General features: G+C 39.0%; 4 protein-coding genes across 4 annotated transcripts; 3 read left to right on the forward strand and 1 right to left on the reverse strand.

Annotated features, from left to right (window-relative positions):
• Positions 1–1,152: 1,152 nt before the first annotated feature.
• On the forward strand, positions 1,153–4,915 carry LOC105972594 (protein NRT1/ PTR FAMILY 2.11). The gene is made up of 4 exons (XM_012997558.2): positions 1,153–1,445; positions 1,577–1,794; positions 2,369–2,922; positions 3,937–4,915. Exons 1-4 carry the CDS (start codon positions 1,313–1,315, stop codon positions 4,805–4,807), a joined length of 1,776 nt encoding a protein of 591 aa, XP_012853012.2. The 5' UTR covers positions 1,153–1,312; the 3' UTR covers positions 4,808–4,915.
• Positions 4,916–8,573: 3,658 nt separating this feature from the next.
• LOC105972612 (protein NRT1/ PTR FAMILY 2.11-like) lies at positions 8,574–12,067 on the forward strand. The gene is made up of 5 exons (XM_012997580.2): positions 8,574–9,086; positions 9,517–9,651; positions 9,756–9,973; positions 10,407–10,960; positions 11,044–12,067. Exons 2-5 carry the CDS (start codon positions 9,528–9,530, stop codon positions 11,900–11,902), a joined length of 1,755 nt encoding a protein of 584 aa, XP_012853034.2. The 5' UTR covers positions 8,574–9,086; positions 9,517–9,527; the 3' UTR covers positions 11,903–12,067.
• Positions 12,068–13,527: 1,460 nt separating this feature from the next.
• LOC105972562 (Nitrilase/cyanide hydratase and apolipoprotein N-acyltransferase family protein) lies at positions 13,528–14,650 on the forward strand. The gene has a single exon (XM_012997524.2). It carries the CDS (start codon positions 13,639–13,641, stop codon positions 14,491–14,493), a length of 855 nt encoding a protein of 284 aa, XP_012852978.1. The 5' UTR covers positions 13,528–13,638; the 3' UTR covers positions 14,494–14,650.
• A 190-nt stretch (positions 14,651–14,840) lies between these two features.
• LOC105972561 (calcium-dependent protein kinase 10) lies at positions 14,841–18,887 on the reverse strand. Its single transcript, XM_012997523.2, has 7 exons — positions 17,985–18,887; positions 17,577–17,720; positions 17,327–17,479; positions 16,925–17,040; positions 16,663–16,830; positions 16,178–16,408; positions 14,841–15,394 (listed from the first exon to the last, which is right to left on the reverse strand). Exons 1-7 carry the CDS (start codon positions 18,625–18,627, stop codon positions 15,221–15,223), a joined length of 1,629 nt encoding a protein of 542 aa, XP_012852977.1. The 5' UTR covers positions 18,628–18,887; the 3' UTR covers positions 14,841–15,220.
• Positions 18,888–22,654: the final 3,767 nt, after the last annotated feature.

The raw sequence follows: 22,654 nt of genomic DNA on the forward strand, positions 1-22,654 counted from the left end.
TAAACATGATTTGAAATATAATTATATAGTTTGTGATCATATCCCAATCAAATCCCAATTTCTCTCTCTTCTCTTTCCATTTTACCCTTTCTTCCACCATTTTCACGATGACGTGGGACTAGCAATTAGCACCAAACATCTTCTTTTGTCAATAATTAGTGCTTGTAATTTGGTGAGAGTCTAATACTTTACTACATACTCTATGAAGTTATTTATCCCCTTTTTTTTTCCACTTATGCCAATTAATTTATTATTAAGTATAAATGTATAATTAATATTTATGGTGGGTGCCTTATATTCCACTCAACTAGCTCGATGTCATTTTCCCATCCATAGATTTAGAGCACGTTTAGCTAAACTTGTTATAAACAGTTAATAAACTTTAACGTTTGATAAATTACTTTAAAAGCTCCTCAACAACTTATTTTTTAAACTTTTAAGATCTTTTTTGAAAAAATTGAACAAATTTGGAAAAACTTCGAAGCTGTTAAATATCTTATAAGTTATTTTAATAACTTATAAGCTTAGTGAAACACTCGCTTAATCCATATTCACAAGCGCACTAACTTGCTGATTTTGACATTGATGAGGAAAACTTAAATAAAATTCCATTTTCTTAAAACTTAAAAAGTATTGTTTATAGATATACCGTATACGCCCCTAGAGGAAAATAATATAGTTCCTAAGTCTCGTTCGATTGTTACTACTAAAAAATATTAATTAAATAGTAAAAGTTAGTAACATGTTTGGTACACTTGTTGATAAAATTCAAAATTATTTCAGACCCCCAATAAAAGTTAAAGAAGCAATCAAATATACTACTAGTCAATAAAATTAGTAGCTATCATACGCCATGCAATTAAATACTACTAGTCAATAAAATTAGTAGTTAGTAAAAAGAAATTTTACAATTTTATCACTAAAACTGCAGAAATTGTGATATTACTTGCTATTATGAAATTATGGATGTTGTTGAAAAATCAAATGCAATTCCAAATTATAACAAGTTTAATACTAGCTTTAATAAATAAATAAAGGCATAATTAACTAATTAGGTTGTTAATAAAGAATTAATACAATCGAATTTAATCAAAAAATAATTGACTGTTAGGTGAAAAGACAGACTTTTATTTCTTCTCTTTGCTAAAAAGTATTCTCCATTTTCTCATTTCTGGTGGGACCCTTTTTGTGGCTGCCAAACTCTGCCTCTCTGTAACCGTGTGTGTGTTTTAGTGTGTGTATATTTGTCTGTCTCTATAATTAGAAGCAGCCTGTGACTAATGTGTGTCACTGTGTGTAGTGTGTGAAAAAAATGGAGAAGAATGAAAAAGAAAGCTCGAAAACAGTAGTGGATCATGAAACACCATTTGCTGCTGCAAATTATGTTGATGATGAACCTGAGAAAATCAACTACAGGGGAATCAAGGCTATGCCATTCATCATAGGTACTAGTTATACATACATACATACATATATATAATTTTGCTTAAATTAATTCTTGAATTTTAACTTATGTTACATTACTAACATATTAATATGATTTTTTTTTATTTTTTTTGTTGTGATGAAATGAAAGGAAATGAGACATTTGAGAAGCTAGGGGCAATTGGGACAATATCAAATCTGCAGGTGTATCTAACCACAGTTTTCAACATGAAGCGCATTTCTGCGACAACGCTTCTAAATGTGTTCAACGGCACGACCAATATCGCCACCCTCGTCGGCGCTTATCTTTGCGACACGTACTTTGGCCGTTACAAGACATTGGGATTCGCCTCGATTGCGTCCTTATTTGTAAGTATTAAAAACTATACTCCCTTGTTTATACCTTTATCACTCTTAATTAATTAACAGATAATTGGGGAGAAACAAGTAATGAGTGACAAGGGTATTTTGGTCAGATCCTATGTTTTTGTTCTTTCTCTCTAAAGTATATGCATATTTATTAGTTTTCTTGGTGGCCGCGCACGAACAAAAAAGACACTCATTTTAAAACAGATGGGGTAGTTCTAGGGATCTAATCTTCGAATCTTATAAGTAGTTTGGTGGGCTTCAATTAATTGGGTCATTAGACCATGAAAATTGTGAAATATACATGTATATCGGTACGTCGTTTATATGTACATATCGAGAATACGACTATGTATGTTAGATGCTACACAAAGTGAAATATTATAGATTCAACCTCCGTTGTTCACGTGTACACATATTAATTGCAGTTCTTATATAATCTGATGTATATTTCATCGAGTGTAGCATTATGCTTAACCAAACAGATCAATAACAAGTTTGGTACTAAAATTGGCTTGAATTAGGCCACGGAAATCATGATCAAGATTTGAATCCTTTAGTTTTCTTTTGTGTGAAGGGATTGTTGGCGATCGCATTAACCGCGGTATTCAAAAATCTCCATCCACCCCACTGCTCACCGGGCGACACATGTGTGGGCCCGGATGTAGGGCAAATGGCCTTTCTCCTATTCGGTTTTGCGCTTCTTATAATCGGAGCGGGTGGGATAAGGCCGTGTAATTTAGCCTTTGGTGTCGATCAGTTCAATCCGAAAACGGAATCGGGCAAGAGAGGCATCGATAGTTTCTTCAATTGGTACTATTTCACCGTCACATTCGCTCAGATAGTCTCGTTAACCCTAGTCGTTTACGTCCAATCCAACGTTAGTTGGTCGATCGGATTGGGCCTTCCGGCAATCTTTATGTTCTTTTCATGTTTGATGTACTTCGTTGGCGCCTACATGTATGTGAAGGTGAAGCCGGAGGGCAGCCCCATCACTAGTCTCATCCAGGTGGCCGTGGCGGCCACCAAGAAGAGGCGGCTGAAGCTGCCGGAGCAGCCGTGGCTCAGCCTATTTGATTATGCACCGCCCAAGTCTATCAATTCTAGACTACCCTACACTGAGCAATTCAAGTAAGAATTTACTTCTTTTTTTGTTTTTCTTTTTTAAATGACATATATCAAGCAAAAGGGATTTTATTTCCAAATCATTAAAATGTCAAGAATTGGTACCACTTTAGGGTTGGTGGGGTTGGGTGGGTGGGGTTTTTGGGAAGCTTCATTTGGTGAAGTTCACCATGTGTAAACTTTGAATTATATTTACATATATACTTATAAATTTGATTGTGTGTAGATTAATGTTCCGGAACTACATATTATAGTTAAACCTCTATAAATCAATACACTCGGAACTAATAAAATTTTATTAATTTAACAAAATAATAAATTATAAAGTTAACTATTTAGCAGGTTATCACCGAATCAGGACGAGAAAAAATTATTATTTAAGTGACATTATTAATTTATAGATGTATCTATTCAAATGTAGAATGTACAAAATTGGGTGGGAGGGTAGGTGAGGCTAACTTTAGTTATAGGAATGAAGACAAAGCTTTGTGCAATAATAGTGATGATAAGTGGAGCACCTAATTCTTGACATTTTCAACATGATATGTTTGTTATATAATTCATGATGCACCATGATTATTGGGTGGTACCATCTCCAACTAATATATTACTACACTATTTATAATATTTTCCAATTAATTATTGGGTCAAATCATCCAATTATAGTTGCCTTTAGAAAATAAGAGAAACGTAATAATAAATTCATTTCAAGGAATAATGTTGCATTGTTATTTATATCAATTTAAATTTAAAGTAGTAATGTTGCATTGATTTTTTTCCTCTTTCAATACATCTTTCTTGTGTCGCAATAGATTAAGTCGATTCTTAACTTTGAATTTAATTTTGACTATATATATATTTTTTAGTTTGAGCTACACTACATACTATATAGTGAATTAGTTTGAAGTCAATAAATACTACATATGATAAAACCATTTCCCAAAATCATTTAATCATATATAAAATCCCTCGATCCAAATGCACTCTTAACGAAATCATCATTCTTCGATTACTCATCAGATTCTTGGACAAAGCAGCAATAATAACACCAGAAGACAAAATAAACCCGGACGGATCATCCTCGAACCCATGGAACCTCTGCTCCACGCAACAAATCGAAGACGCGAAATGCATACTAAGAGTCATCCCGGTTTCACTCACCGCCATTTTCTACCACATCGGAGCTCAACAACAATACATAGTCTTCCAAGCCCTCCAATCGGACCGCCACCTAGGCAGCACCGGCTTCCAAATCCCGGCCGCCTCGTACATTGTCTTCGCCATGCTCAGCCTCACAATGTGGGTCCCGCTCTACGACCGAATCGTAGTCCCTCTCCTCCGTAAAATCACAAAGAGAGAAGGCGGCATCACGATCCTCCAGAGAATGGGAATCGGGATATTCCTCACGATAGTGACATCTCTGGTGGGGGCCGTCGTGGAGGAGCGGAGGAGGTCTCAGGTGGCGCCCGGCTCCTCCGTCTCCTCCATGTCAGCCATGTGGCTGGCCCCACAGCTGGCGCTGAGCGGGTTCGCGGAGGCGTTCAACGCGATTGGGCAGATCGAGTTCTACTACAAGCAGTTCCCGGAGAATATGAGGAGCGTGGGCGGGGCTTTTTACTTTTGCGGGAGTGCCGCATCGAATTACGTGTATAGTTTCTTGATATCGGTGGTGCACCGGATGAGCGAGGGTAACCGGAGCGGGAACTGGCTGCCGGAGGATCTGAATAAGGGGAGGTTGGATTATTTTTATTACCTTGTGGCGGTTTTGTGTGCGTTGAATTTTGGATATTTTCTTGTTTGTGCTAGTTGGTATAGATATAAGGGTGATGGTGATAGCGGTGTTAGTGGTTTGGAAATGGAGACCAAGAAACATGAAATTCATTCTGTTTGAATTTGATAGATTGAAAATTTTCTGAAATTTTAAATGTATTTGTGTGTGTTTCTTTTGTTGTCAAAGTATGATTCAGAAATAGAAAAGGCCAAAGGGTGTTACTTTTAATTTTGAGTAATGTTTTTAGGTTTAGATTACGTTTCTAAATTTATTTATTTTCTGTAACTTTTTTTTTAATCTAATTTATCATTAGAGTTGAAGCGCGATAATCAGTGACGAAGTCAGTGTAGGGTCAGATGGTCCATGAACCCCTCAAATTTTAATTTTCTTCACTACTATATCAATATATAATTTATTGTCTTTTATAATTTTTAAAGATTCAATTTTATATAAAATAATAAAATGAAGTCATTTTTAATTAAAACACAAAGAAAAATAATAAATGAGTCTTCACAGTTAGAATAAAAAGGATCAATTTTACTTGGAATGAGGCGAGCCCGCCATCGAGAAATGATGAACGCGAGCCCATATTACATGATTTGTTCGACCCTACATCCAGTGATAAACACCGGATGAGTCTTCTGCTATCAACGTGTCTCTTTTTTGTATTTTATAATATATTCTCCGCTAAAGTTTACCTTTAGAGGTTTTAGGTAAATAAAAAAAGGGACACATGGCAGCAGAAGACCCACCCAGTATTTATCACCTGATGTAGGGTCGAAGGAGCCACATTACATCTATATATTTATGAAGTTCACCAAATATTTATTATTTAGTCAATCCAAAATATCATAAAATACAAGTAGATATATTGACCCATTATAATAGTATTGCATCTTATAAAACTTAAAATAACATGCAACCAATCATATTGAATAATGTTTATTTTTAAAAGATTATACAAACGGATATCATATAATATCTTTTAAAACTTATGTAAATTAAAAAGAAAGCATTTAATTAATATTTATAAAAGATGAATATATATTATATATAGACCCAAATTTAAATTTCCCATTTTGATAAAAACCCAAACTTTTCTTAATTACATAATTACCCTCAATCAAATCCCACAAATCCCGTTACTTTACCTTTTGAAATAATATCAAATTCCTTCCTATTTTCCCGTTAAACCCACTATCAAATAAACTGCAAAACCTCCCACAACCACTTCCCGGAACGGCCGATTGAACGCGGAAGATATCTGCACTGCCGTGAAACGACGACTACGTGCACTCCGAGCAAGCCGCCATAGGTACGTCTTCGTCGCTCGTTGCATCGCTATCGTCCATTGATTTGTTGATATGTTTTGGCTAAATCGACTATCACGTTTGTGTAATTGCAGATCTGTTATAATCGCATACCGAATTCGAGCACTAAATCAGTGATATTGCAACAATTGATGGGCAGGACATCCATCAGAAGTGATATCGTCGTTGGCCGCCGTCGTCGTCACTGCTCCAATCTAGGGTTACTCAAATCTAGGATTACTCAAATCTAGGGTTTTGATAATTCTTCGGCCCATAGTTGATTAACGAGATGCATAGTCGAATTACATCTGTATTAATATACTATCTCATATCATTTAATAGACTATCCCACTGGTATAATTTTACTATGGATCTCGTTAATCGATAATCGACTATGGGCCGAAGAATCATCAAAACCCTAGATTTGAGAAGTGACGGCGGTGGATTTGTGTTTTAAAATTAATAGACTATCTCATATCTTTTAATAGACTATCCCATGATCTAATTCGATTATGGGTTTAGTTATTGACTATTGGAAAAATAATAATATATATGGAAACTGAATATTATGTTTGTTTGAAATACTAATCAATTAGGGTAATTTTCCTTATTATATGAAAACGATTAGAGTAAATAATAATATATATGAAAAAATAATAATATATATGTAAACTGAATAATATGTTTGTTTGAAATACTAATCAATTAGGGTAATTTTCCTTATATCATGTAATAGACTATCTTATTGATCTAATTCGATTATGGATCTCGTTAATCGACTATGGATCCCGTATTATTCAACCACATACTATATTAATAATTTCAATATAGTACATTAATCTGATATGATAGTATATTACGGTTATAGTAGTGACATGAAATTGTGTTACAAACAATATACCACTGAAATGACAAGAACATTGAGAACAACACCAACGTAAAGTATTCCAACATAACCAATAAAATAGTACATTAATAATCTCATAATTTCAATCTAGGGTTTTGATAAAATACATAAAACACATCATAACACAATCAAACCAATATGTCGAGTTAAAAAACTCTAGTACAATATTAATAATCTCATAATAGTATAATAAAATGATAATGGTAGTATCATACGGTATTCATAATAGTATACTACTTTATTACAACGGTTTAACACTTAACCGAAGTTACCGAGCCATTACATCGTAAACACCTCTTTATAGCAACCAACCCTCCAAACCTCAACAAAATTCGTACGAAATTCGCCATCGAAAAAACCTAAAATCATGAAACAAATTTAAAAATGCAGAATACTAAAAAATGATTAAATAGACTGCAAATACATTTGAATGATAATACATTAATATTATCAAAAATAAACTTAAAATGCAAAATCCATACGCTAAATTAAAAAAGACTACGAACTATATTTTAATGTACTACCCATCACACTTAAATCGGCTGTTATAACCAAATAAACCAACTATCGATCGGGATCAAAAACATGAACTCGACCACAGCGGACAATGCCTTCCAGCCTATATGTCATGCTTATATCCCACCCATCGAGTTTGGCCACTTTGAAATAACAAATGCAACCAATGAGCCGCGAGTAAACCCATTCGAACACCTCTTTATAGCAACCAAACCACCAAATCTCAACAAAATCCGTATAAAATTCGCCATCGAAAATACCTTGAATCATGATACGACATTAAAAATGCAGAATACTAAAAAATATATTAATATGATCAACAATAAACTCAAAATGCAAAATCCATACGCTAAATTAAAAAAGACTACGAAATATATTTTAATGTACTACCCAGCACCCTAAAATCTGCTGTTATACACAAATAAACCAACTATCGAACGGGATCTAACTCATGAACTCAACCACAGCGGACAGTTATTTCAATTATTGCATAAACCAACTACGATGTTCATATAAAACAACTCTGGTCCGATATACGTGAACCATCCTCTTCTAACTCTGTCAATCCTCTTCCAAACAAACATCATCGGCCAAAAAAAAACGATATATATATGACAGAATAATTTTGTTAAAAAACGTTCTACTTAATAGAATCAAGTATCAACACAACTCTTAAAAATTTCTAACCACCGTACACGACAATCATGGACATTGAGCGAAAAATAAAAACGAATAACGCATTCATACCCGCTTAACAACGTCCAACAACAAACGTTCAAAAATCGATCTTATTTCCACGACGGTGCAGAAATCTTCAAAGACGATAAAACCCGCTGGAACGATGAAGAGAATCTTCAAAAAATATTGTACACGATTTGATATAACGGCCAATGATCTCACGTAAATTTATTCCGTGATTTTAGGCAACGTATCAGCAAATCTCAAATCACGTATTAAAGGAAATAAATGCCGTTTAATAATAAAACAGGGGTATTAAAGGGAAATTATATAATATATTTTGCCAAATTAGCAAAATTGGGTGTATCTCAAAAAGGGGAAAAAAAATTGAATCTACCTCATTAGCAAATATGAACAGGTGGATTTTCCCTAATAAACTCTTTAATAAAAAGTATAAGTATTCATCTAAAAAAAAGAAAAAAAGAAAAATTATAATACAATTACATTGAAATAATTAGGAAATACTGAAGGACTGAGCTTGTTCGTCAACAACCATGCTCATTCATCATCGCAGCCACCTGCAGTCATCTCCTTCCGACGATCGGCAGCAGCCATGGACGATTTCTACGAGTCTCCGTCGATGACCTCAGTCAACGATCCGTCCTTCAATTTGACCAGCGGCTCCCGCCTCATCAAGGAAGCAGCTACCGCCGTAGCCGAATTGCTCTGTTTCCCGGAGAATTTATCGTACGTCGGCTCCAATTCCGGAGAAAATTGGGCAATCTCCGAACCACTAAACGCCCCTAATATGAAAAATTACCGCTCCCTAGCGAAGGAATCGAACATTTGGCTGTCCCTTGGAGAATTCTAGGTCTCACAGTTTGCTACGATTTGAGAATTCCAGAGCTCTAGCCCAGGCGCCGTACCGAAAATGTCGAATTTCTCGAAAGCGACTCGGATTATGAAACGACGTCGCGTAATCATTTACGTAATTTCCTGTTTCCTCTTTCTCTCTCTTTAATTTTTTAATTTTTATTTTTTATAACGTTGGGTATTGAGTAGCTTTTGGCAACACTAATTTCTCATTTTATCAATTAATTTATGCGCGTAGTTAGGATAAGAGTAATTGCTGTTTGCTATTGCTCTTTCAAGTTTGAAGTGTATCCCATTTTTTTGCTCTGCCGATTAATTTTTATTAATAAATGTAAATTATACAGGGTGCGTAATCACTGGCTCACTGATAACATGAGTTGGGCAGTTAGATTCATTCACTATTATAAGTACTTCACTTTTGATTCCATACCTTATGTATAATACATGCACAGATACAAATTATATTGTGTATGTGTGTATCTCTGTTTGTGTTTGTGTGTGTGTGAGAGAGAAGTAGCTAACAAGTCTGTGTACTGTGTGCGCAGTGTGTGAAAATATGGAGAAGAACGAAAAGAGAAGCATTAAAACAGCGGATGAATTATCATTTGCTTCTGCAAAATATGATGAAGAACCGGAGAAGATCAACTACAGGGGAATCAAGTCTATGCCATTCATCATAGGTAAAGTTATACATACGTACATATATATATATAACAATCCTTTTCTATCGGTAACAATTTTCGCTTAAATTCTTGAATTTTGATTTTATGTTTGATGATGAAAGGAAACGAGACCTTTGAGAAGCTTGGAGCCATTGGAACTTCATCAAACCTGCAGTTGTATCTAGCCACAGTTTTCAATATGACACACTTTTCTGCAACAACGGTACTTAATGTGTTTAACGGCACCACCAACATCGCAACTCTTGTCGGAGCTTATCTTTGCGACACTTACTTTGGCCGTTACAAGACATTGGGATTCGCCTCAATCGCCTCATTGTTTGTAAGTGTAAAACTATAGTTAGAATCTGATAATCGTTGAATCGTCTGGTATCATGGACAATTAAGATTGATAAGAAGTTGGGACTTTGCCTGAATAAGGCTGTGGAAACGTTATGATCAAGATCTCGTTTTTCACTCTTTTGATTTGCACTATAAAATTGATAATAAGTAGCTTGGTGGGCTTGAATTAGGCCATGGAAATTTTCATTTTTCATTCTCTATTATTAGGCAGATCACATACATTACATGCTACACACACGCATCTCTGTATGTGTGGATGCATTATACGTCGTTAGTCTGGCATCCACTTCGCCGATTGTAGCATGTGCACCAAGCAAGTTTGGTACTAATTGTCTTGAATTAGGCGGCCATGGAAATCATGATCAGGATTTTTTTTGTCTAATATTTGTTTTTTTCTTTTCTTTGGATTGAAGGGATTCTTGGCCTTGACATTAACAGCAGTATTCAATAACCTCCATCCACCTCACTGCTCACCTGGCGATAAATGTGTGGGCCCGGATGTATGGCAAATGGCCTTTCTCCTATTCAGTTTCGGGCTTATGATAATTGGTGCTGGTGGAATAAGGCCCTGTAACTTAGCCTTCGGTGTCGATCAGTTCAATCCCAACACAGAGTCTGGCAAAAGGGGCATTGCTAGTTTCTTCAACTGGTACTATTTAACAGTCACATTCGCACAAATTGTCTCGTTAACCCTAGTCGTTTATGTTCAATCCAACATTAGCTGGTCCATAGGCTTGGCCATTCCCACAATATTTATGTTTCTGTCGTGTGTATTGTACTTTATGGGCGAAAAAATGTATGTGAAAGTGAGGCCGGACGGCAGCCCCATGACTAGTCTGGTCCAGGTAGCGGTGGCTGCCGCCAAGAAGAGGCGGCTGGAGTTGCCGGAGCAGCCGTGGCTCAGCCTTTTCAACTATAAACCGCCCAAGTCTATCAATTCTAGGCTGCCTTACACCGAGCAGTTCATGTAAGAACTTACTGTTTTCGATATGATCAAATCCTTCAATCGAAATCTACTTAAAACGATTTTTTTCGTCGATTACTCATCAGATTCTTGGACAAAGCAGCAATAATAACAGCAGAAGACGAAATAAAACCAGACGGATCAGCCTCGAATCCATGGAGCCTCTGCACCACACAACAAGTGGAAGAACTCAAATGCGTACTAAGAGTGATCCCAGTTTCACTCACAGCCATTTTCTACCACATCGGAGTCCAGCAACAGTACGTAGTCTTCCAAGCACTCCAATCCAACAGACACCTCGGAAGCTTCCAAATCCCCGCCGCCTCTTACATAGTCTTCGCCATGCTCAGCCTCACCCTGTGGGTCCTGCTCTACGACCGAGTCATCGTCCCTTTTCTCCGCCAACTAACAAAACAAGAAGGCGGCATCACAATCCTCCAAAGAATGGGAATCGGAATATTCCTCACCATACTCGGATCACTCGTGGGGGCCGTTGTGGAGGAAAGGAGGAGGTCTTTGGTGGGGCCCGCCTACGGCCCTGTTTCCGCCATGTCAGCGATGTGGCTGGTCCCACAGCTGACGCTGAGTGGGTTCGCTGAGGCGTTTAATGCGATTGGACAGATTGAGTTTTACTACAAGCAGTTCCCGGAGAATATGAGGAGCGTGGGTGGTGCTTTTTACTTCTGTGGAAGTGCCGCCTCGCATTATGTTTATAGTTTGTTGATATCGGTGGTGCATAGGATGACTGAGGATGACCGGAGCGGGAGCTGGCTGCCGGAGGATCTCAATAAGGGGAGGTTGGATTATTTTTATTACCTTAATGCGGTTTTGTGTGCGTTGAATTTCGGATATTTTCTTTTGTGTGCTAATTGGTATAGATATAAGGGTGATGGAGATAGTGGTGTGGAAATGGAGATGAAGAAACCTGGAAACCATTCTGCCTGAGAGATGGAAAGTTTGCAGAAACCTCCGTTTTGGGAGAATCTTTGTTGACTTGTAGTACTTTAAATTTTTTTTTTTTTTCTTTCTTGTTTTAATAGAGATTAGGTCTCTATTTATTTCAAATAATGTAATTTATTTTTGAATGAAAGTGAACATATTTGTGCAGAATGCAGAGCAGCAGGAACTGTCTATTTTGATACTGAATGGGAGAAAGTTAAGCATGAAGAAACGAAAATATATTTTAATATTTTTAAAAATGTAAAAAAATATATATTTAAACTAATTAATTCTTGAATTTGCCATTCAAATTTCAATAGTCTCTCCTAAAAATAAAAAGTGATTATCAATAGAGCTAATTTGTAAATAATGGAATAGATTATCAATCTAAAAGTATTTTACAATTTGTTATAACCTTCAAGAATTTACTATAAAAGAAAAAAAAAATATTAAATATTTTGGTATTCGGTACGGTAATATTATACCAGACATCAATATCGTATACCGTATTGAATACTGGAATTTCAAAAAACCTTTACAGAATACCGAACCAAAATTTCGGTCCTGTATTTGACCAGGGGCGTTCCTGAGAAATTGGAGGCCCTAGGCGAGTTTTAAGAATTTGTAAAAATTGTTATTCGATTTGTATTGTAAAATGCATGTACATTAATATATTCTAGCGAGCACAACTGGACAAGAATTTTTTAATTAGCAATTAAGAATTTTTGAGAAAATACGATTAAAATATCGACGAAGTTAAATAAATCAAAAGTTTACGGGATTCGGTGCAGCGCCCCCCAAGTTTTTTGAAAAATAGTCATAGAAATTTTATTGAACAAGTAAATATATGTAACCTTTGTTTAAATATAATAAAATAAAATATAATATATATAACTTGCCGAAACTCTTTGAAGTTAAAGATAGGCAATGTAGATTTAAAAAAAATGCAAAAATTGCTTGAAAAAAAATTAGAATCTTGAAATAGAAAAAAATGATATAATAATTCAATATCTAACTAGTTATAATTGATCTAAGACATTTAATTCACATCAAATGCAAGAATAAATGTAAAAAATGCCAAAAAAAATACTTAAACTATGTAACATAATATAGTTATAATTATTCAAAATTTTTGAAACTATTTATATATTTTAAATAATATTTAATACTATGACTAATATATATATATATATATATATATATATATATATATATATATATATATATATAAAGAATACAAAACATCATTTGGGTCCCCTAATTTTTTCGAAAAATCAGGGGGTCGAGGCGACCGTCTCTCTCGCCTATAGTCAGAACCGGCCATGTATTTGACACGTACCAAATTTTCGATTCGTTCAGTTCCATCGGTTTACCGACCGAACATCCCTACTATATGAGGGGGAATAAAACAAACAATCGTGCCGATAACATATGGATAGTTGTCTTGATGTAGTTTTATGTGAATTTGATTTTAAATTATTCCTTTAATTGCATTTTGCAATCGTGAAAACTGTCAAATTCTAATTTTATTTTATAATTTATAAGGTAAAAAAATGCTAAAATATGCAAAAAAAAAAAAAAAAAAAAAAAAAAAAGAAAATGTTATGAAATGGCCTTCAAAATATTAAATCCTTCATATACCAATAGGCCTGTTGTTCTTCATTATTGCCACTCAAATAAATTGAAGTGCAGACAACAAAGACTGAGCTTTTCACCACCGCAACCACTTCCACCGAGCAGCCATGGCCAGCACCGTACGAGTCGCCGCCGCACAGATGACCTCCATCAACGACCTCTCCTTCAATTTCACCACCTGCTCCCGCCTCGTCAAGGAAGCAGCCGCCGCCGGCGCGAAACTCCTCTGTTTCCCGGAGAATTTCTCCTACGTCGGCGCCAAATCCGGCGACAGCCTCTCAATCGCCGAACCACTAGACGGCCCGATCATGACCAAATACCGATCCCTAGCTAAGGAATCCAACATCTGGCTCTCCCTCGGAGGTTTCCAGGAAACCGGATCTGACGATTCGCATCTCCGCAACACTCACGTACTGATCGACGATTCCGGCGATATCAGAAGCACTTACCGGAAGATGCATCTCTTCGACGTCGACGTCCCCGGCGGAGCAGTTTACAAGGAGAGCAGCTTCACCGAGGCCGGAGCAGAAATCGCCGCCGTCGAAACCCCCTTCGGAGTTGTAGGGCTCACGGTTTGCTACGATCTGAGGTTTCCGGAGCTTTATCAGCGCCTGAGATTCGACGGCGGCGCACAGGTTTTACTTGTCCCGGCGGCGTTCACCACGGTGACTGGGGAGGCGCACTGGGAGATTCTGCTACGCGCGCGTGCGATTGAGACTCAGTGCTACGTCATAGCTGCGGCGCAAGGTGGGAAGCATAGCGAAAAGAGAGAAAGCTATGGGGATTCGTTGATAATTGATCCTTGGGGGAAGGTTGTTGGTAGATTATCGGATCGAATTTCGACTGGGATTGCTGTTGCTGATATTGATTTTGAGTTGATTGATTCGGTTAGATCGAAGATGCCGATTTCTCAGCATCGGAAACCGGCTGAGTTTTGGAGATCAGCTTCGTCTTCTCTGTGAATTCGAAGAATGAAGCAATTTGGTAATTTATTTTCTTGAGAGCATTGTAAAAAAAATTAAGTTTGTATTTTCCTCTCAAGAATCACGCACATATACATACGGATGTGTGTAAAATGTATCCAAAAAAGAAAATAAAATTCAAGTTACTCGAGCTCAATTCGTGTTCAGTCCGACTGGAATATCAAACCAAACTTTGAAAATTCGATATTAATGCAAATAAAGTTGAACGAACATGGGTTCAACTCAAATCGATTTGTTTACACCCATACATCTAAATTGTAATAACATTTGATATAGGACCCTTATTTTTGTCATCTTGGATCACTCTAGAAAATGTAGTAGATTAGTTAAATTCAACACACGAAACCCTTGATTCTATGTTCGATCCGGTTTTAGAAACCGTAATAACACAAATTCAATTAATGGATCTTTCCAAATTACAAATGAGATACATATGAAGACGACAAAATGAGAATACAGACACTACGTGGAAATATACAACACAAACACGAACAACCTCTGTACCTACGAAACATGTTTTCTTTCTACACATCATATGAACAACAAGAAGAACATAAAGAAACTAAGCATTCACAAAATGTCCAACTGATGTAATAACTAATATCTGAAGCTCTTTTTTCGAAGTCGTTCCTACTTCAAAAGCCTCGGATTTTTCTATGATCAATATTAAGCTCGGGTTTAGCTTGCAATTAGGAGATCGGAACTTTTAAACCACAACAGTTTTACCAGTAACTCCATCGTGGAGGTGCAGCGAGCCATCTTTCATCAGATTTAAACTCAGGCTCTTGAACCTCTCTCTTGAATACTGACGTGATGCCTTTCTCCAGTCCGTTCCCGTTTTCATCATTGCAACAAACTCGTCGTAGCTAATTCTCCCGTCCTGGAATTAAGACAGTTATAATGATAAGTAACAAATCGAGATGTTAGGAAGGAAATTATCACAATGAGAATATATTGCAATCTTATTATGGTTCAATTCATCAATTGTATTAAACAGATGGTACATAACATAATTCTAGTAAGCCAAGATATTAAGAGATCCCTGGAAAATTATTGGATTAATCAAACATTAAATAAGTCTCAATTATTTAACTAATCTTAAGGCCTCGTTTGGTTGGTAAGATTAACCGTAACTAATTAAATAATTAGGCCTCGTTTGGTTGGTAAGATTAGCCGTAACTAATTAAATAATTAGGCCTCGTTTGGTTTCCAAGATAAGATTAAATAATCTAACTCAATTATATTATTGGACCTTCGATGATTCAACAAAAAACACGCCTAGAAGGCAAGATACCATAATATTTGCGGGTCGACCCGGCAAGTTATTGGGGATACCAAACATCAAACAAAGTCCTATTATTTAGTTTCATGGCTAATCTCCCCAACCAAACGAGGCCTTAGACTTTATTGCATGTTTGGTTAGTCCAGTAACTTTTCGGGACGGCCCGCAATTGCCGAAAAAAAGTCTACAGCAATATAATTGAGTTTTCATAAGATTATTTAATCATGTTCTGGCTAATCTTATCAACCAAACCAAACAAATTCTTACATATATTGCTTTTCTATCATAATATCACAGTGGCATTATGCACTTACTCAATAATTGACCAGAAACATAGGTCTAACATAATATATTATTTAGCATGAGGGATTTAAGTAAAACCTTGTCTGTATCAACTTCATGCATAATGTTATTGAGAACGTCAACATCGAATTCGCCCGATTCATCCACTAAAGCTTCTCTTAGCTCATCCAGTTCAATATATTCACTTCCATCTTTATCGAAGAACATAAATGCTCTTCGGATATGTTCGTCGTTCTCCATCCTCTGTAAGTGGATAGTGACTGCTACAAACTCGCCATAGTCCAATATACCATTTCCATCTACATCAGCCTGTCGAAAATCCGAAAAAAAAAATCCTATTAAAAAATTCAATCCATATGACAATTTAATTTATTTATTTTATTTTTAACTAAGAAGTATCGAGTTCATCAGTTAACAAATGTGATTTTTGACTAGTTAGCAAAAAGCAATGAAAATAGTCCAGGCAATAGAAAATATATTACAATGATTAATTAGCAATTATCTTGATCATGTCAATTTTTTTTTTTATTTTGAAATCGAAAAAAAAAAATTTGAAAATTTACCACGTCCATCATCAACTTTATCTCGGGTTCCGCCAGCTGTGAACCAACTTTTCTCAGACCGGCTTTTAGTTCCTCGTACGTTACCTTCCCATCATTGTCAGTATCCATCAATGCAAACATATCTCTAATTACTTCTACCTCTTCAACGGATAAATGTTCCGCAATTACCTACACAGTCACTCAAGGATAAATAAATAATTTCAAGGATAAATGAATAATTATTAAGATATAGAGAACAAAATCAATGTACTGTTACGCTTACCCGCAATGCTTTCTTCTTGAATCTGTTCATACCAGAAAACTGCTTCAGTCTTGCTCGGACAATATCTCCCAACGGAACATTTGATGCCTTCTTCGAATTCTGTATCCACGGGTGATCTAACCAAAAAAATAAAAATAAAAATTGAAAAAAAACTGTTTAACTTTGTACCCAGTTAGATGGGTTTGGCAGTTAGGTTTCGAGGTCGTGATAAAAAACGGCTCGGAGTTATAATCAAGCATATGAAGGATAATTAGTCCAAACTCAACCACAATTATTACACAATCCTACGAAGATTATTACATATTACACTATCATGAAAAATGTAATCATAACCAATTCAATCGATTTTATCAATCTCGTCAACATTCCCAAACGAGGCCTAAAAGTATTAAACGAACTTACCAAGCACCTGTTGAGCTGTCAAACGCTTTTTGGGTTCCGGCTCCAACATCTGTCTAACTAAGCTTTTTGCATTCTCAGAAACCTGTGGCCATGGTTCCCTCTTAAAATCAATCACTCCTCTGAGAATTGCCAGTGCAACACCTTGTTCGGTTTCTGCAGCAAACATTGCAATGAAATAAACTCGATCCTGATTCCTGATATAAAATTAAACTCTGAATATTTAAAAAAAGAAAAAAACGAAAAATTGTACCAGCCCAAAATGGAGGTACACCGCACAACAAAATATAAAGAATAACGCCAGCACTCCAGATATCGACTTCAGGTCCGTAGTTTCTCTTCAAAACCTCCGGTGCCATATAGTATGGACTTCCCACAATCTCGGTGAATGTTTCGCCTGATTAAAAGAAGTCACTTATTCAATAATCGGCAGATTATACCCCCAAAAAAGGAAATCATTTCAATAATTGAAAAACCGTATAAAATGAGGCGTAAATGATGGGTAATCGAAGTAGTAGAACTCGGTAAAATATGTATAGATCTATATATACTCCCACGTAGAACAAAACTATGAAGAACTAGCAAAAAAGCCCTAAATTGGAAAATCAGATCTAAAATTGAACCCCAATTCTGGTAATCCTAAAATCGAATTCACACATACCGGGCTTGAAAAACACCGACAGCCCGAAATCGATGACCTTGAGCGCCGAATTCTCCTTCTTGTTAGCAAAGAGGAAATTCTCAGGCTTCAAATCCCTGTGCATCACGCCGTTCTGATGACACATCCGCACCACCTCCGCGATCGTTTTGGCAACACCGGCGGCCGCCCTCTCGCTGTAGTGCCCACGCGCCACTATCCTGTCGAAGAGCTCGCCGCCCTCGCAGAGCTCCATCACCAGATGCACCGCCTGGCTGTCCTCGTAAGTGGCGCGGAGCTTGACGATGTTCGGGTGCTCCGGCATGCTCGACATGATCGCCACCTCGCGGCGGACGTCCTCGATGTCCACCGCCGTCCGGAGCTTCTTCTTCGAGATCGACTTGCACGCGAGTGCCTCGCGCGTGTCCTGGTCGGTGCAGAGGTAGGTGATCCCGAATTCGCCGCGGCCGAGCTCGCCGCCGATCACGTACTTGTCGGAGATTCTGGTTCCCGGAGAAAAGTCCTTGAGCACGCGGATCGGAGAAGGGGATTGGGCGTAAGGGTTAGGGTAGCGTTCCCGATTTCTTTTGTTTGGTTTTGGGGTTTGAGGTTTGGGGGTTGGGGGCTCCGATTCTGAAGGTCTTATACACGCGTTGCAGTTCCCCATACCAAAGAGCAGGAATTTTTTTCAAGGAGGAAGAAGGAGAGTATTGCGGCTGAGCCGCCGTCAGTGGTGGTGGTGGTTGGTGGTTGCGGAGGAGAGCATGGTCAGAGCAGTCAAAAGGTGAACTGAGTTTAGAGAGAGAGAGAGAGAGAGGAGAGAAAACGCGGGTGTGGTCAGTTGGACGAATATTTTGGTATTTGAAAATAGACGTTTTATTATTATTAATATTATTAATATTTTAATTCTTTAATCTAACCTTTTGTGGAATTCAACTTCAATTTTAGTATTATATATAAAATGAATTAATGTTTGATATTTCTAGGTTGGTTCAGATACTGTACATATTCCTTTTCTTGGTATTATAAATGACTTTATTCGAATTTGCATCCTTGAAATATAGATTTTTGGCACTTTTTTGAACCCTTACAAAAAGAATTAATATCATTTTGTACTCTCGAAACACAATAAATCGTGCATAGTGCACCACAAGTTGATTTTTGAAGCTAATCTAATATTTTTGGTGGTATTTTTTTAGGATGCCTAATGAATTTTTTTTTTTATATTCATCGATCCTTTTGAAACTACAAAGTGCAAATATAAAAATGCATATCATCAATATATTTAATATCCGTTCATATTCTACAAAAAACAAAAAAGAAGAAAAATCCTTCAGCTATTTTGTTATCAAGTTATTTAAAAATTATATTTTGTTAATTCCAAAACTTTCTACCAAATATTTTTACATATTAAAATAAAATATCCGTCAATCAAATAATTTAGTGAGAATTTTTTTTTGGGTAAGTAATTATACTTTTTCTAATAATTAGTTATGATTTTTTTATTTGCATTGTATACGCTCAACTTCATTTTGGTTGTAGATTAAAATAACAATTTAAATTGTTACTTTGTGATCCGGACCAGAACTATCCTAGCCCGATCCAGGGCCAAGGGCCCAATTATCAAGGCCCATCAGAGGGTGGGCTCTTCAGTACAAACGGCCCAAGGGGTCACCCAGCCCGTTGGCATAAGGGCCCATCCACGAAGGACCTGGTTTCCCTCCCGAGGGGCTTTCACAGGTCGGGGGATCATAAATGTTGGACGGCGCATTTATTGCTCTGACAGTGGCATTTATGGCGGAATGACCAGGCGCGGCTCAACGGCTAAGTACCGAACGAGGTCAGCAGACCTATTGGGGTAGTTATCATGACCCCGGCCGCCCGAGCCGCTCGGGGAAGGACGACTGCCATCTGCAATTAGCGCGGAATTCCCGGGCCTTCGAGTTCCGGGTCGAAGGGTATATAAAGGGAGTTTTTCTTTTACTTAAAGATATATACAAAATCCTAAATCCTAAGGAAATACAGTAATCACACTATCACTGACTTGATCGTCGGAGTGCTAACTCCGGCATCAGTCCGGCTTTCTCTTTTCCAGGTCACCGGAAGCCAAAGTCATCAACGCAACTGTTTTCCTCTGGATCAATTGGCGCCGTCTGTGGGAACTGTTTTACAAGTAAAGCCAGGCTAGCTCTTCACCATCTGGCACTACTGACGCACGTAAGGGATGCTACCAATGTCTACACCCGTGGACGTAGTCCGAAACCTATCGGAGCAGCTGAATGAAGAATCAACCCCACCCCCGCTACAAGTCATCGGAGGCGAACCTCCTTCGGATCCTCGGAGGGAGGAACCAACCCCGACGGCTGGTGGTTCTCCTGCCGGACGCGAGAACTCCACCATAACGCTCACCCTGGAGAACCTGCAGGCCTTGATCGCCGCAGCGGTTAGGGGCCAGTCGCCCCAGGAGAGGATAGAGGATCCCGCTGCCAAGAGAAAGGCACCGGGCAGAGACAAAGCGGGACCGTGTCTAGATGGGTTAGAGGCCTTTCCTCTCGAGGAGGAAGAAGGAATGGCGGGAACGCCGTTCACCGAAAGACTGCAGCATGGTGAACTTCCCGCCACATTCAAACATGTCACTTACGAGTACACGGGGACCACGGACCCATGGGAACATTTGTCGAGGTTCATCACCTCAGCCTCCCTCCACCGTCTGACAGACGGCGTAAAATGCCGTGTGTTTGCAACCACGTTGGCAGGGCCAGCGCAAAGGTGGTTCAGCCAGCTTCCACGCTGCTCGGTCCACAGCTTCGCGCAATTCGGTGAGGTGTTCCTAAACCATTTTGCCAGCTCGAAAAAACAAAAAAGGAGCACCCTTACCTTATTCGCAGTACGACAGAAGGAGAATGAGCCTTTGAGAAGCTATGTGCAGAGGTTTAATGCGGCAACTTTAGAGGTCCCTGTCACCAGTGAGGAAGTGCTCATCAATGCATTGGCCCAGGGGTTACGCATGGGTGAGTTCTTTGATTCCCTCTCCAAAAAGGCTCCTGTCTCTTTCAACGACTTGCTCCGGAGGGCGGAGAAGTACATAAACGCGGAGGAAGCCCGGAGGAGTAGAACTATAGAGGGCACCTTGCCGACGGAAAGACGGAAGGATAAGGCTCGCGAGGAGATAAGGAAGCAAGAGCCGACCTACCGGCGAGAGCCTGGCTTGGACAGGAGGGGAGGTCCTCGTTTTGAGAACTACGCACCTCTCTCGTCGGCCCCTTCGGAGATACTAGTTGCCATCGCTAACCACCCTAAACTCAAGTGGCCCCGAACTTACGCGGAGGTTCCAAGAAAGCCTGCTAGCGCCGGGCCCTATTGTAGGTTCCACAATGAGCATGGTCATTCCACGGAGGCCCGCCCGCCTAATAGTTACATTCACACGATTTTCGGTGGCCCCATCGGTGGAGACTCAAACAGGTCCCGACGGGCGCATCTGCGAGAGTTACAGGAGCTAAGGGGAGAGCTCGCCATGATGTACCGGGTATCGATGGCCCCGCCGATCACGTTCGGAGTGCAAGACGAGACTGGAATACAACAGCCGCACAACGACGCGTTGGTCATCACGGCCATGGTAGCTAACTATGATGTGGCCAGAATATTGGTGGATACAGGTAGCTCGGCAGACATCATCTACTACGACTGTTTTAAGCAGATGAGACTAAACTTCGAAGTCCGGAGGGTGGACACGGCGCTCATTGGCTTCGCCGGAGAGGTAGTACAACCCATGGGCGAGGTAACACTGCCTGTGTCTCTGGGAACGGAGCCCCTGCGAGCCACGAGGGCTGTCAGATTCCTGATCATAGATGCACCATCGACGTACAACATGATAATGGGGCGACCTTCGATGAATTCGTTTGAAGCCGTCGTCTCCACTTTCCACATGAAAATGAAATTCCCAGTACTAGACCGAGTAGGAGAAGTCCGGGGCGACCAGGAGACGTCCAGGCGATGCTATAATCAAGCGCTACGGGGGCAGCGACGCATCAATCCCATCGGATGGGAGGAGCGCTCGGGAAAGGAACTCTTTGATAGGGCAAGGGAGAAAAGGGCCCGCGAGGACCCGGACGACGAGAGGGAGGGTCACATCCAGCCCATGGAAGAATTGCGAGTGGTTCATCTCAGCGAGAGTGACCCTAGGAGGGTCACTAAAATAGGAACAAGGATGAATAGCAAAACGGCCGAGGAGCTGATAGCATGTCTACGAGACCATCAAGACGTGTTTGCCTGGTCTCCTGTAGACCTGGTCGGAATAGATCCCTCGGTAGCAGTCCACAAGCTGAACCTAAGGCCCGACGCTCGCCCTGTGAAACAGAAGAGGAGGCATTTTGGGGCAGAGAAGGATAAGATCATCGGCGAGGAAGTAAAAAGGTTATTAGAGGCGGGTCATATCAGGGAAATCCAGTTCCCAACTTGGTTGTCAAACGCCGTACTAGTAAAGAAGGCGGAAGGAAAATGGAGAATGTGCATAGATTTCCGCGACTTGAATCAAGCGTGCCCGAAGGATCACTACCCGTTGCCAAGGATCGACCAGCTCGTGGACTCAACTGCCGGGTGCGCGATGCTTAGCATGATGGACGCCTCGCAAGGATACCATCAGATTCGCCTGGCCGAGGAGGATCAGCCCAAAGTCAGTTTTGTGACTTCCACAG

The sequence above is a fragment of the Erythranthe guttata genome, chromosome 4 (genome assembly GCF_056151865.1).
Source record: "Erythranthe guttata isolate IM_541 chromosome 4, IM_541, whole genome shotgun sequence".
Taxonomy (NCBI): Eukaryota; Viridiplantae; Streptophyta; class Magnoliopsida; order Lamiales; family Phrymaceae; genus Erythranthe; species Erythranthe guttata.

Bases quoted from the DNA above. Each gene is read 5' to 3' on its own strand.
- LOC105972594 (XM_012997558.2), top strand. From the start codon at position 1,313: ATGGAGAAGAATGAAAAAGAAAGCTCGAAAACAGTAGTGGATCATGAA. The intron at 1,446-1,576 runs GTACTAGTTATA...ATGAAATGAAAG, and splicing joins GGCTATGCCATTCATCATAG to GAAATGAGACATTTGAGAAG. The intron at 2,923-3,936 runs GTAAGAATTTAC...ATTACTCATCAG, and splicing joins CCCTACACTGAGCAATTCAA to ATTCTTGGACAAAGCAGCAA.
- LOC105972612 (XM_012997580.2), top strand. From the start codon at position 9,528: ATGGAGAAGAACGAAAAGAGAAGCATTAAAACAGCGGATGAATTATCA. The intron at 9,652-9,755 runs GTAAAGTTATAC...TGATGATGAAAG, and splicing joins GTCTATGCCATTCATCATAG to GAAACGAGACCTTTGAGAAG. The intron at 9,974-10,406 runs GTAAGTGTAAAA...TTTGGATTGAAG, and splicing joins CCTCAATCGCCTCATTGTTT to GGATTCTTGGCCTTGACATT.
- LOC105972562 (XM_012997524.2), top strand. From the start codon at position 13,639: ATGGCCAGCACCGTACGAGTCGCCGCCGCACAGATGACCTCCATCAAC.
- LOC105972561 (XM_012997523.2), bottom strand. From the start codon at position 18,627: ATGGGGAACTGCAACGCGTGTATAAGACCTTCAGAATCGGAGCCCCCA. The intron at 17,721-17,984 runs GTATGTGTGAAT...TCTTTTAATCAG, and splicing joins GTCGGTGTTTTTCAAGCCCG to GCGAAACATTCACCGAGATT. The intron at 16,831-16,924 runs GTAAGCGTAACA...GTGACTGTGTAG, and splicing joins TCAAGAAGAAAGCATTGCGG to GTAATTGCGGAACATTTATC.